This window comes from Callorhinus ursinus, unplaced genomic scaffold (assembly GCF_003265705.2).
Source record: "Callorhinus ursinus isolate GAN/ISIS: 27379988/994484 unplaced genomic scaffold, GSC_fseal_2.0 scaffold83, whole genome shotgun sequence".
Classification (NCBI taxonomy): Eukaryota; Metazoa; Chordata; class Mammalia; order Carnivora; family Otariidae; genus Callorhinus; species Callorhinus ursinus.
In genome coordinates, this window is record NW_027397145.1 from 366,379 (window position 1) to 381,297 (window position 14,919).

At 35.0% G+C, this 14,919-nt stretch overlaps 1 protein-coding gene across 3 annotated transcripts in view; it reads right to left on the minus strand.

Annotated features, from left to right (window-relative positions):
- The window catches only part of ANKHD1 (ankyrin repeat and KH domain containing 1), a 123,595-nt gene that overhangs the window by 34,150 nt on the left and 74,526 nt on the right, over positions 1–14,919 (minus strand). For all 3 annotated transcript variants that reach the window (XM_025852118.2, XM_025852120.2, XM_025852117.2), the window contains 4 exons: positions 10,670–10,757; positions 7,729–7,856; positions 7,374–7,517; positions 6,342–6,444 (listed from right to left, as the gene is read on the minus strand). In XM_025852118.2, coding sequence (XP_025707903.1) covers positions 6,342–6,444; positions 7,374–7,517; positions 7,729–7,856; positions 10,670–10,757 — 463 coding nt within the window. The remainder of the gene's footprint in view (positions 1–6,341; positions 6,445–7,373; positions 7,518–7,728; positions 7,857–10,669; positions 10,758–14,919) is intronic.

Below are 14,919 nucleotides of genomic sequence, written 5' to 3' on the forward strand. Positions count from 1 at the left end.
ATTTCCCAAACTATAGCAATCACTTTAAGAGACTTAATTATTCTTTAAAAGCAACCTTCAGCAAAATGTATTACCCAGATTCAATTTCAAATTTATATCTGAGCAAAGGGATGGGTCAAGACCTTATCCTTTCAGAGCAAAAGCCATCATATTTGTGAGATAAATGTTTCTAAAGATATTTATTTACTTGAGAGAGAAAGAGAGAACATACTAGCAAGGGGAGGGACAGGATGGGGAGCAGACCGCCCTGCTGGGCAGGGAGCTCAACGCAGGGCTCAATCCCAGGACTCTGGGATCATGACCTGAGCCAAAGGCAGACACTCAACTGACTGAGCTACCCAGGCACCCTTGTGAGATAATTTAATAACTACTTCCATAAGATCTTACAGGAATTCATGGTTTGATTTATTTGTTCCAAGTACCTAATAACAATCAACAGGTAAGAAAAGGGAGATTTACTGCCACAAATAGCAATGTAGATATCTGCTAATCCAGCAAAGAAATTTTCAAATCATGTAGTAAATTCAATGACAATTCAAGCTCTGCAAAGACTGAATGTTCCTTTAAAATGTTCATTAATTTTAAAACATGCTATTTAATTGGTATTTAAGATTAAGGAAAACTAGGTAAGAGGTCAACACCAATCAGACTGGTAATTATATGACCACCCTGGACATTCTCAGATCTTAAAATCTTATAAACAGTGTGACCCAAAATAAGATTGGAATTTTGAGGACAGTAACAGATAGGAATAAGCCCTATCTTGTTAACAAATAAAATACAATAAGCTTAGAGCACAAGATTACTAAAATTAACTTATTTAACTTAATATAAAGACTAAGCCCAGGACATACGTAGCAGGGAAGAACAGGATGGTGAAAATAATGGACAAAAAGCAGTTCTTCCCAAAATAGCTAATAGTTGAGTATCTGTAATCATGGAGTTAGTGGGATTGCATAGATACACATTAAAGCATTAATACAAGTTATAAATCAAGAATAAAACAAGTTGGTAAAAACAAATAATGTCACCCAATTATTCCTAGAAGCTAAAGCAACACCTTCATGTTCGGGAAAAGTAGAGAATGGGACAAGTATCTCTTTAGCAACAAAAATTTTAGTAGGTAGGAAGGCTATAGTATAAGATGCCAGAATATGAGAGTTCTAGCTTTTTAAAACATCTCCCACTATCAGATACAAATAAATTAAATCTATTCACTAGTAGCATTGAGTGACATCATAAAGTACTATTTAGGAATACAGGTAAAGCCAACATCTTACTCTTTGGTCTGGTGTTTTCCTACTTTCTCAGCTTTCCCTTTTCCTCCATTAATAAAACTAAAAAAGTTTGTAATAGGAAACCATGATATAGAGACAGCTTTGAATATAGCCTTTATTTTACGCACAGTGAGGGAATGAAGTGGACATATACTTGCCAAAAATTGAGTTTACTATTAAAATGAGTTTAAGTCCATCAATCATTTTTGTGTCTAAATTAGTACTTTGTGCAATAAAAAATAACGACCAAAGGGAAAAATACCTGACATACAGATGGATCTAGGTTTGGTTTCCTATTTCCTTACTTGTTTTTTGTCTAAGGAAATTTAAACATTGTCCCGCAATTCCCTTGCTTTCTTACATTACCACACAGCACCTTACTAGAATGATTTTTAAACAACACTCCCAACTGGGTCTTAGGTGGAAAAAAAAGACTGATGAAATACAGTTGAAAGTAACGTAATTACATCAAGTGTAGTAGCATATATATCGTCTCGTGGAATTTGTATTTGGATAAACAGATGTATATTATGTTCTAAGTTTCAATATAAAATATTTCTTTTTTTTAAGATTTTTCATTTGTTCGTTTGAAACACAAGAGATACAGAGAGAGAGCATGAGCAGGGGGAGAGGCAGAAGTAGACTTCCCACTGAGCCAGGAGCCCGATGTGGGGCTCGATCCCAGGACCCTGGGATCATGACCTGAACCGAAGACAGAGGCTCAACCATCTGAGCCACCCAGGCGCCCCTATAAAATATTTCTTATTATGGTCACGGTAAAAAGTGAAAGCCACTGGCCTAGAAATAACTCATTTTTCCTTTATGCCTAGATTTCTGTCTCAAAATTTCCCAAAGTAGCGGGGCATCCTATACATCTTTAACACAGAAGGATAACCAAGAGTGTCCAAAGAGACAGCATCTGTGTAACATGCTAAAAGATTAATTGAACCTCCTCCCTTTTACTGTAAATCTCATATGTTAAAAGACATTAAATTTGGCCATATGTAAATTCACATAAGCATGATTACAAAATGGAAATCTGCTAAATTAGAGAATATTAGCAGTAAAATCTCCAGAGGAACACTCAATTTCATTCACTGTACCTATAATTTCTACACAATTTTAATGATTTGATATGAAAATGAGAACTTTTCATGTTACCTACTCCAATAAACAATTCTGGGATATAAAGTAGCATATTAATTTAATTCTTAGTTTATATTCAAATTTGTTTTCCATCTTTTCCCAACCATTCTAGAATACTATTTCTTCATTAATTTTTTAAACATCCTCTTTAATTACAATGTCTCTCTTCTTAAAAAAAAATTCTTAATAATTTTCTTTGTCTTCAGAATAATCTAAATTCTTAGCCTGGCACTCATTATTTAACAAATATTTGAACATCTAGTACAAGCAAGGCATAGTGGACCATACAAAGACAAGCAACATAAACCCTGCCCTTGAGGAGCTTACAGTCTAAAAGGGGAGATAAAAATGTACAAAACCAAATACAAAGATAAAGCCAAGGGCTGGCAGGCTTGGAAATGGGACAGAGGGTGTATAATATGGGTAATATGGGAACGCTTATGCATTGCTAGTGGGAGTGTAAACTGCTGTAGCCATTCTAGAGAGCAATTTGTGGCACTGGTCAGATAAACATTATGGAGTCCTATGACAGGTAATTTTTTTTTTTTTTTTAAGAGAGAGCGAGTGAGCACATACATGGTGGGGGGAGGGGCAGAGGGAGAGGTAGAGAGAAAATCTCAAGCAGACTCCCCACTGAGCTCGGAGCCCCAGGCCACCGTGCTTGATCTCACCACCCTGAGATCATGACCAGGGCCAAAATCAAGAGGCAGATGCTTAACTGACTGAGTCACCCAGGCGCCTCCTATGACAGTAATTCTGTTCCTGATTTTATCCCAAAGAGATTCTCAAACAGATCCTTAAGATTTTATCCCAAAGAGATTCTCAAACAGATTGGTGGGGGATGAGAGGCAATTTGGATACCCATCACTGGAAAAAGACAAGTGAAAAATGGAAGATATAAAGGATGAAGCACTATGCTGCCAGCAGAAACAGTATAGAGGTAGACACATGGATAGATCTGTAAAAGTGTTGAGTGAAAAAAGTAAAAAACAAAACATGATCTATAGCATAATACCATGCATATAAATTAAAAATACACACAAAATAGGAAACATTTTATAAGAACTTATAAAAACAAAAGAATTCACATCATACACAACAGAATGATTGTCTACAGGGGAAGTATGATTAACTCAACCTTCTACACTTGGAAGTCCAAGGCTTGGGAAGGGAAGGGGCAGGTGTGACCAGAGTCAGAAGGAAGATCCAATAAGGAGCTGTAGTACTCCAGAAGAAAGAAACTACTCCTTAAGAGGGCTTGAGGTGCACACAAAAGATGTGTTTTGTTTATCCTGACATCAATTTAATGTCTTGTGGTAGATTAGTTCTAAGTTGTACAACCTGCAGAGGATAATCACGAGTCCTATCTTTTAGAATCTCTGTAGAACCAGTTACAACAAATAAGTTAGATATAACAGTAGCTTTAATCAACAAATTTATTTACAAAACTGATTCGGAAAGGCATAAGGTTGATATTACTTATGCATCCTTTCCCAACTGAACATTCAAAGCTATAGTTAATAAAGCTAAATAATACTAGAAAACTGAGCATATCACTATCACTTGGTTTCACATTTTGTTTATAGAGGTGATCTTGAGGCCTTTGTCAGATGCCACCTAGAATGTCAAATCCTTTGAAAACCAACAAAGGATAAGTGAGATTAGCTGCCTAAATCAGGAGAATATGGGTCAATATGGATGGAACAAATGGTACAAATGGATCATGAAAGAAAAGAATATCTGGGTAGTATATATATAAAATACCTAGGTAAGTTTTAAGGGCATGAAAATATTTTAGGAGGATGCAGATACAAATAATAAAAAGACTTCTGGCAGAAGTAAAATGTTCTAAGAACTTAAAAGATGATTGCTACGAAAGGAAGAAAGTCCTAGAGAATAAGAACTCTCCCTCATCCCTAATCACATTTGCAATACAGATATAATCTATGGCCTTAGAAGAAACAAAAACAACTGGGTCAAAGAGAGATTTCATCACTCAAAGGAACTTCTTTAGAGACATAAATGAGAAGTTTTAAGGAGAAAAAGCCACTTTAAGGAGGAAAAAGTAATAATATATCTTTTATGATTTAAGATACGTTTTCCTATCTGGGTAATTCAGTGTGTACATTTACATCATCAACTAATTTTTCCTGATTCATAGTGATACAATATTCTATGATGCACATGATTTATACTAAAATAACATCTAAATATGGTGCATCATCGCAGTTTGATTCTACATAAAGGAATATTAGGTTGGCAATGCCACGTGGCATCTGGCAACAACAAGTACCCAAGTATCTAAATACAACTGTTAATTTTTTCCTTCTCTTATAATTTAGTAAATGAAAGATTACTCAAAAGGCTAGTTCATTTTTATGCTATTTGATAAGTAATAAAACATCAAAGTGAAGAAAATTAAGTAGATACCCAGTATCAGATGGTATTTCAGTAATTAAAAAATATGATTATTCACTTGACCATCAACTTGAAGAAACCCTACCCAAACATTTCTGTTGACTTACATATTAAACCTAAATTTAAAATGTTTTACTTCTCTGCACACATTCGATGTCCTTCCCAGATTATTTGATTATTTTGTGGTTCTGTTGTTAATATAGTTTTTGAATCATTTCTTATTTAGTATTGAATTTCCCCAGCCAAAGTTACTGGAGTCCTCTACAATGTATAGCCAAACAAAAAACAAAAACAGACACATTTATGTTTAAATATTTTACTAACAGTAAAGTCAATTAGGATGCTTAGATTCCTTAACAAGTACATGCTTAATTTGCTTTTTATTTGTTAAAATTAAAAACAGCAGTCTTCATTTTCTGAAGAGTTTGAATAGCTAGGGGTCCAATGGAAAACTCCATTATTAGCTTAAGTCAGAGAGATTACAGATATTTTATCTCTGAAATTAATAGTTTAGAAATGAAGTAACCCTTGGTCAAGGCCCTCAATACTCTAAATTACTAAAATTGACATAATTTAAAAGAAGCTTCTGCTTGGTGCTGTAACAGTCAACTCTAACCAACTTTTCTTAAATCAAAGAGAAACTAACATATACTTATACACCACAATGTGATTTCAAAAATCTAGAGCTTGGTTATCATATACTGAATGAAATATGCTCATAAATTTGTTTTTATATAATTTTTAAATACCTTACACATTACCTATTTTATTTCAGGGAACTCATATAAGACAACTATACATGAGTATCAAGGGAAAGTACTTTATATCTATAAGTGAAAAAGCAGGAAAATATCAGAGTTCATAAACTTGAGTCCTTTAAATAGTATATACTTCTTAATATTTACTTGGATATTATTTATATACTTCCCCCCACCAATGTTTATAGCAGCAATGTCCACAACAGCCAAACAATGGAAAGAGCCAAGATGTCTATATACTTTTTGATAGTTACTTGTCTAGGTTCACATAATGACAGATATTAGCCCACCATATTCAGCATTACATGAAAGAAACTAAATGTAATTCTTAAACTTCTCTTTCAGTTGCATCAATGCTACAAAGACTTAACTAGACAGCAAACACACATTTCCATTCCTCATATTGTACTATTTAACAAAAGAACTGTCAAATGGAAAATGAATGTCTGATAAATTTTTGTTACTGTAATATAATCAACAAGTTGATATGCTTTTTAACTATTTTTATCTGTGCCAGAAGAAAACTACACCTAGCAGTATGTTAACAAGATAATTAGAAGTGACTTTTCCTAGTATTTATCTTCTTTCTTTTATAACAGTCTGTGAGACTTAGCATTTGTCAGAATTACCTACCTCAATTAATCCTGGGTACACATTAACTGTATACCATTAAAGTACTTTTATGAATTCATTAATTAGGTGCTAAAATACCCATTTTAAGGAAAATAATTCAATAACTAACCTTTTTGTACTCCTAAAAGGGCAGGAGAGTTCTCCTGTGATGTTCTGTCAGGTTCTTGGGGAGGTACAACCATGGCGAGTGTATGCATTGGTACACGTGGAACCTAAAAAGTTAACTCAGAAAAAATATCATCTCAGACCAAAGAATAAAACAAGGGCCCATAAATCAAATGGAAATTTAGATGTTCTTCATATATTACCAAATTCATTGTTTTGTTTCTAAAAAAAAAAAAAAAAAAACGAACCAAACAAAAAAAAGCCTTCACCAAGGAATAATTTCTGAGAATACTGAATTGGACAAACTCAGGCGCTCTATAGGCAGTGAATGATTTAAGCTAAACAGAATTAGTGTTACTCTCTTATTAGAGAGAAAGCCTTGTTGGGCCTTGGTTGTTCTGATTATAGCCAGGAGTACAAGTCACATATTGACTGGCCAATTTACCCTTGTTCAAATTCTGTACAGGTCAAAAAAAGAAAATCCAACATAGTCCCTAATTGGGGTATTTTAGCAGTTCTCAGGATAACTTTGTATACTTAGTATACTCTATTCTCTCCATATTTTTAGGTAGGTTTAAAAATTACTTTTATCAATTTTTGGTGCATATTTCCTGGTTAATTACACTTTCCTGGTTAACAAAAGTAACTATCTCTAGAATAACTAATATTGTCTTGGGAGGTAGTAAGGAAGAAGTTGTCCCTTGGTTTAAGGTTATGCTTAATGTATTCATTAAAAACAAATAACCCTAAAGACCTAGCTATAGTAGGTTGACAACTTGGAAAATTTATATTTATATATAAATTTTATATATATATTTATATATAAATTTATATATAAAAAAGAAATTTTCAGTAAATAAGGCAATACGTAATTTTCATGTACTTTTGAAGAAAATAAATCTTAAAGAATTTAGGATCATGTTTAGCTCAATACGTAATAGAAAAGAGAAACAAATCTATTTCCCTTAAAACTAATTTTAAACAAAAACTCCCAATTTGGAGGCTTTATATTTATAAATCAGCTGTTTTATTGTACCTGAGATTGATCTTGAGAAGGTGAGGTGAGCTGAGACACATCTGTAGTAGGAACTGACAGAACATTGTTTGGATAATCCAACAGATAAGAAACAACATTAGTATGGCCACCTTTTGCAGCTTCGATGAGCATCGTCGAGCCATCCTGAGAAAGATGGACAAAACCATTAATCAATTATTTGTAAATTTCTTCTTACAATTGCTATAAACATTTAGTTTCTTAGCAGCCTGTCTAGAACCAAAACTCATTTATAAACAGTAATGAATATGAAGCACTGAGACCAGGCAAACACATCTTCAGTATCTTTTAATAATAATGACTATATTATTCATTTACTTATTTTTAGGTAGACTACCTTGAGCCGATGAGTAGGGTCAGCTCCATGAGCCAAGAGTAGCTCAACAACAGCCAGGTGACCTCCTGCACATGCCAGTGACACTACCGTATGATCATTATTGGCTGTAGCCCTATTCACATTGGCACCTTCAAAGAAATATAAACAGCAATCTTAGAAAAAGGTAGAATCAAGCAAGTTCACAAATAATAGCACTTTAGAGATTTTTTTTTTGAAGTATGACATAGATACAAAAAAGTGCACAAATCGTAAGTGTATGGTTGAAAACTTTTCACAAAGTGAACACACCTGTGTAACCAGCACCCAGGTCAAGAAACAGAACATTATCCACATACCACCAGTCCCACACCTTGTGCCCTCTTTCAGTCACGCCCCACCCTTCCAATAGTACTACTATGCTGACTTCCAAACTGGTTTTAGGTTTTGAACTTTATATGAATGAAATCATACAGTGTACTCTTTTGTGTCTGGCTTCTTTCGCTCAATATAATATTTGTGAGATTCATCCACAATGTTGCGCGTAGCTGTAGTTCGTTCATTCAATATCACTTTTAAAATGGAAAATCTAGAAGACTAAGATTAATAAATATATACAGGTTAACGTAAGCATCAAATAGTATCATTGTATCTAACTCTCAAAATGTTGTAAAGACATTTTTTATCTACTTCTAGAATGTGGCAATATAGCCAGGTCTCAAAGTAGAGAAAACAGATTTTTTAACAATATTTAAGAGATCTTTAATTCTTTATATTGTATATTTTAAGTGTCAGAGGGACCTGGATATGGAGAGAAGACAAGAATATCCAAAAATGTTATCTGAAAGGCTATTTAGTAAGTTGTTCAACAGCTTTGTTCAACATGACCTGAAGAAAGTCTAAATGCAAAACCCTTTCTTGGCCTCCTTTTTGATAAATTGTTTTTGACCCCTAAAAAAAATTACAATGTGCCGAAGTCTCAACTAGATAGTTATTCCTTCTTCCTTAATTCCAGACTTAGCTTCTGAAGAGAAAAATAAACCCATGGGAAAAACCAATATAATTAATTTCATTTTCAGAAATATCCAGCTGAACCTAATCCTAATTCACATAAAAGCACCTTTTGGGAAGGGCAAGCAAGACACACCAATAAACATTCTTATATTAGTAACATGCAATTATTTTTAAAGTTGTTAATAATAAATTTAGATGGCAGGATTGTTTAGCAGTTACTACAGTCTAGAAAGGCTATAATCAATGTGTTCCTCCTCCTGACAAGTCTGATTACATGCTTAGCAGGGTTGGTGTCGGCTATGATTAGATAACCCCCTCAGTCAAGGAGCCTGAGAGAATTCCAAAGGTTACCCATCTTTTTATTATTACTTCAGTATGCTTGAGGTAAATAGCTTTTACAGACTATGTTATAACACTATGAAAAGATACACCTTATTTGGTAGCACAAATGTGCCATTAAGAAAATAAACCTAGTTAGAATCCAATTAAAGAAGAAAAGAAGTATTTATTTTATTTTATTTATTTATTCAACAGAGAGAAACATAGCAAGAGAGGAGAAAGCAGCGGCAGAGGGAGAGGGAGAACCGGACTCCCCGCTGAGCAAGGAGCCCGATGTGGGACTCGATCCCAGGACCCTGGGATCATGACTTGAGCCGAAGGCAGACACTTAACGAATAAGCCACCCAGGCGCCCAAGAAAATAAGTGTATTTAAAAGGATAAAATTTTATACTGCTTTCGTAGTGGCACAAAATATCTGAGTTCTGTTGGAATGTAGGTATAAAATTTTTATTTATTTATTTATTTTTTTTTTAAAGGCTTCCAATTTATTTTTTTTTAAGATTTTATTTATTTATTTGAGAGAGAGAGAATGAGAGATAGAGAGCATGAGAGGGAAGAGGGTCAGAGGGAGAAGCAGACTCCCCGCTGAGTGGGGAGCCTGATGTGGGACTCGATCCCGGGACTCCAGGATCATGACATGAGCCGAAGGCAGTCGCTTAACCAACTGAGCCACCCAGGCGCCCTATTTATTTATTTTTAATAAAATTCTTTTTTTAGGGGCTCAGTTGGTTAAGTGCCTGCTTTCAGCTCAGGTCATGATCCCAAGGTCCTGGGATTGAGCCCTGCGTCGGGCTCCCTGCTCAGCAGGGATCCTGCTTCTCCCTCTTCTCCCTTGCTGGTGCCCTCTCTTGCTATCTCTGTCACTGTCTCTGTCCCTCTCTCAAATAAATAAATAGAATCTTAAAAAAATACATTTTAAAATTCTTATTTTAACAACATGACATCACCCAAGCAGACTTCCCTTGCATTTTACCATCCTACCCCAGGATCTTTCATCAAATGCTAGAGTACCTCTAACACTAAACACACAGTTAGGCTGAACCAAATGAAATTGCTAATATTACCATTTTTGATGTATAAAATGACAGTTTTGTGGTTCAACCTAACGTGGGTTCAGCAGTATTTCACTTTTTGTTAGTGAACAGTCTTGAACTATCTCCATCCATCATATGAACTTCTTTGCCTAAATATATTCTAATAATACAACCTCTGGAGGAATATAAAAATATACATAACACCCTTGTATATGTGGTTAATTCAACTGTACAATAAACAGTAGTGCCTCCCAACCCCACCTCCCAGCAGAACTGCCTTATCATTAAGTGCTGAACAATACTCTATCTACTAAATATAACTGGATGTTTTACATTTGGCTTTTCCAACTTTGGGTAGCAATAATATGCTGCTTAGTTGCCAAAATTCAAATTCAAAACTAATATAGAAAAATCCCAATAAGTACCTCATGAACTCTACACTTACTAAATAAAATATAGCAACAAAAGACTAGGATACAATACTTGGACTGTAGGAAAAATAGCTCTAACACAAATTGCGCCAGTTTAGGATTTTCTTTTTTCAGAAATGATAGCCTCTTACTTGTGCTTCCCTTACCTTTGCTAATAAGAAACTGCACGGTGCACAAATGACCAGCTCTTGCAGCTTTCATCAAAGGTGTTCTTCCACCCTCAGATTCGTGTTCCTATTAAAGAAACATCAGTGCCGATTCATTAACCATCTATTTTAAACACAGTACAAATGACATGAGAAATAAGATTTAATACTTACTGTAGCCACTTATAATATCTATCTCAATTCCTTCAAAATGTAGGATTAATTTCAGTCCACAGGAGATGGTATAACTTTTCAAGGGCAAGTTCACTTTTGCATACCAAACAGCGTTTAAAGATATTACTTATGTTTAGTTTGAGCCTCAAAGAGAAATAGCTGCATTTTTCTAATCCTAAAGTCAAAAAGATGTTTTCCTAACTATTCACATCAATTGTGAAAAAAGAACCTTAGTCTTACACATGATTAAGAAGATCCTGATCTTACCATATTAGAAACCAGTAAGAACTCTATCATAGGACAGAAACCAGTTCTCTCTTTTTTAAAATTTTATTTATCCAGAAACCAGTCTCTAAAGAAGAACACTAAACACTATGGTATTTCAAGACTAAAGAGAAAAGAAAAAAGGAGACGACATACCAACAAGCAGACATTTTATTAGACTAGAAATTAAATATGTGAATACTGAAAGGCAAAAGAAGCAGTTTTATAATAGCAGAAGACTGTTATTCCTTCTAGGAAGTTTGCCAGCAAGAGAAGTGAATGATAAAACAGCTTGCTACCATCCTAATATCAAATGCCTCTAAAAGGAGCTTGCTAATATGCTAAGTAGTACTGCTGGGAGAACTGTGAACTCTTATTACATTCATCTAAGTATTAAAATGTAGCTGACTGATGAGCACTGGGTGTTGTATGTAAGTGATGAACCACTGAATTCTACCCCAGAAACCAATCTTGCACTGTATGTTAACTATAAACAAAAAGTGGGAGCCTGGGTGGCTCAGTCGGTTGGGCATCTGCCTTCAGCTCAGGTCATGATCCCAGAGTCCTGGGATCAAGTCCCGCATCAGGCTCCCTGCTCAGCTCGGAGTCTGTTTCTCCTCTGCCTCTTCCCTCTGCTGTGTTCTCTCTCTCTCAAATAAATAATAAATAAAAATAAATAAAATAAAATGTAGCTGATATACTGCTTCTATGAAAAGTTCGCTCACTTATCCTGTTTCATTATGTATGTAAACATTAATTTCTGTTGTTCTGGTCCTCTTTTGTTACTAAGAAAAACTTGATAAAGGGGTGCCTGGGTGGTTCAGTCTCTGCCTTTGGCTCAGGTCACGATCCCAGACTCCTGGGACTGAGCCCCACATAGGGATCCCTGCTCAGCAGGGAGTCTGCTTCTCCCTCTCCCTCTGCCCCTCCACCCCACTAGTGTGTACGCTCTCTCTCTCAAATAAATAAATAAAATCTTAAAAAAAAAACTTGATAAAGAACAGTGCTTAAGTCAAGCTTTACTTCAGTTCTATTCTAATTAACTCTGAGAATCCTTTAGCTACCATAGTCAACTTAAAAATAGTGTGCTCAGGGTGCCTGGCTGGCTCAGCCAGTGGACTATGCAACTCTTGATCTCTGGGGTTGAGTTCGAGTCCCACATTGGGTGTGGAAATTACTTAAAAAATAAAATCTTTTTTAAAAAATATTTATTTATTTATTTATTTGAGAGAGAGAGAGAGAGAGAATAAGCAGGAGGGGCAGAGAGAGGGAGAGAAAATCTCAAGCAGACTCCATGCTGTGTGGAGCCCAATATAGGGCTTGATCACATGACCCTGGGATCATGAACTGAGATGCAATCAAGAGTCAGAGGCTTAACCAGCTAAGCCACCCAGGTGCCCCTAAAAAATAAAATCTTAAAAAAATACATAGTGTGCTCTGCTAATAGGATACTTTTCAGTCTGTTTATACAACTATACCTAATCTACAACTTAGGCAAACTAACAATGAGAAATAAGTAGATTGTCAACCCAATGGAAACTTTAAACTTGCCTGCAGTGACAAGAATTACACTCTAAAAGAGATTTAAAAATTCTTATCTTGATAGTACAGAATCTCAACCTCTTATAAAAATTAATTTATGTTTTGACTTCTTGTTATATATTTTGATGAGATGACAATCTTTACTAACTTTAAAATATAGAAGATGGTTAATACAGGTGATGCCAAAATCATTTGGCTTTAGAATGGATTGTGAATTTACATTCAAATGTAGGCAAATCTAACATTCTGGCAATTTACTTAAAATGGAATATACATATGAAGATCTTAGTCAGAAAGACCTTGAAAGTTGTTCAGTTTTTCCATTTCACTTTTTTCCTGAATTATCAACGCAATCAACTACAATCTGGAAATAAATTGCTCCTTTGGCAATTTGTTATTTCCACTCCTAACTCAAGGCCTTTCTGCTCAAGCTGTTCTTTCTTCCCTGTAACACTTCTCTATTAGCTCCTTTTCATCCTTCAGATCTCAAGCCAAGTGTTATTTCCTCAAGGTAGACCTCCCTGAACTTCCTGACCCAATTACTCTTTCTATTATAAATCTTCCTTGACTTATGATGGGGTTACGTACAGATAAACCCATTTTAAGTTGAAAATATCTTAAGTTGAAAGTGCATTTTATACACCTAACCTACTGAATATCATACCTTAGCTAAGCCTACCTTAAACATGCTCAGAGCATTTGCCCACAGCTGGGACAAAAAATCACCAAGCACAAAGTCTACTTCATAATAAAGTACTTAAAATCTCATGTAATGAATGAATTCTGTACTGAAAGTAAAAACAGAATGGTTCTATGAGTTCATAATGGTTGCGAGTGCATTGGTTGTTATCCTTGGCTCACCGTAGCTGCTGCTCACTGCTGTTGCCCAGCATCCTGAGAGTATCTTACCATATATCGCCAGCCCAGGAAAATGTCAAAATTCAAAATTCGAAGTATGGTTTCTACTGAATGCGTATCACTTTTGCACCATCATAAAGTCGAAAAATCGTAAGTGAACCATCGTAAGTCCGGGACCATCTGTATGGACATAGCTATATGAAGCACTCCTTCATAAGTTTCAATCATATATTAGTTTGTATAACTATTTGCTTACATGTCTCTGCCACTAAACTGTAAGCTCCATGAGAACACCAATTGTGTCCATTTTTGCTTACCATTACATACCTAATGTCTAAAACAATAAAGTGCATGAATACGGTTTACCAAGAAGGAACCTATGTGTAACTGACCTCTCAAATCTTCCCTCTTAGTACTGAGGTTTGAAGTTTTAATTTTCTACTAGGTAAATAAGAGAAAGAAAAGTTAATTTAACAAGAAATTAAGGGTAGTAGCTAAACTCAGAATTAGACATTCATTATCTGCATTTGATAATACACTGTTACTAGAACATGGGTGGGCAATATTAACGTCACTTTTTTTTTCCTTTTTCTTTCTTTCTTATCTCTTAGGCCTAGCAGTGGCACCCGGCAGCATATCTAGGTCCTGTGAGTAATGGCAAAGACAAAGGACTGTGAAAGCCCTCCTTTAGAATAAACTTTTAAAATAATTGTTAGTTCTGCATATATAAAATATTACTATAGCTCTTATAAGATTAAAACATCAGAAAGTATAGTCCCAAGATCCTTACCCCAAGTTAAATTTCAAAATTCAATATACTAATAAAATTTCTGAAATAAAAGGTGCGAAAAGCTGTCTATTTTCCTTGCATTCTTTGGTTTTGAAAAACATAATTATATTTGAGAAAATGGTAGGTAAAATAATGCCCCAACTTTATAATGTATTTATATTTCATGTCCTAAAATCAATAATGTAAATCCTACAACATATGTAATTTGCCCCCAAATATCTGACCATTAAATCCTTCTCTTAAAATAGGAAATCAGGGGCACCTGGGTGGCTCAGTCGGTTGAGTGGCCAACTCCTGATTTTGGCGTGGGTCATGATCTTGGGGTCTGGGGACAGAGCCCCACATTGGGCTCTGCACTCAGCAGTGAGTCTGCTTGAGCCTCTCTCTCTGCCCCCCCAACCCCTGCTCTTTTGTACGCACGCACATGCGCTCTCTCACACTAAATAAATAAACCTCTAAAATAGGAATCAAATTTGTATATACTACTTACTTATGAATGTTGGGTTTGTTAGCAAAGCCAATATTTGTTCAGATCAATCAAATTTTAGGATATAATTTATGGCACTTTTTCCTTCATAAACAAAGAAAGTTATTTTTCAAAGTTATAAACTTAAATATTGCA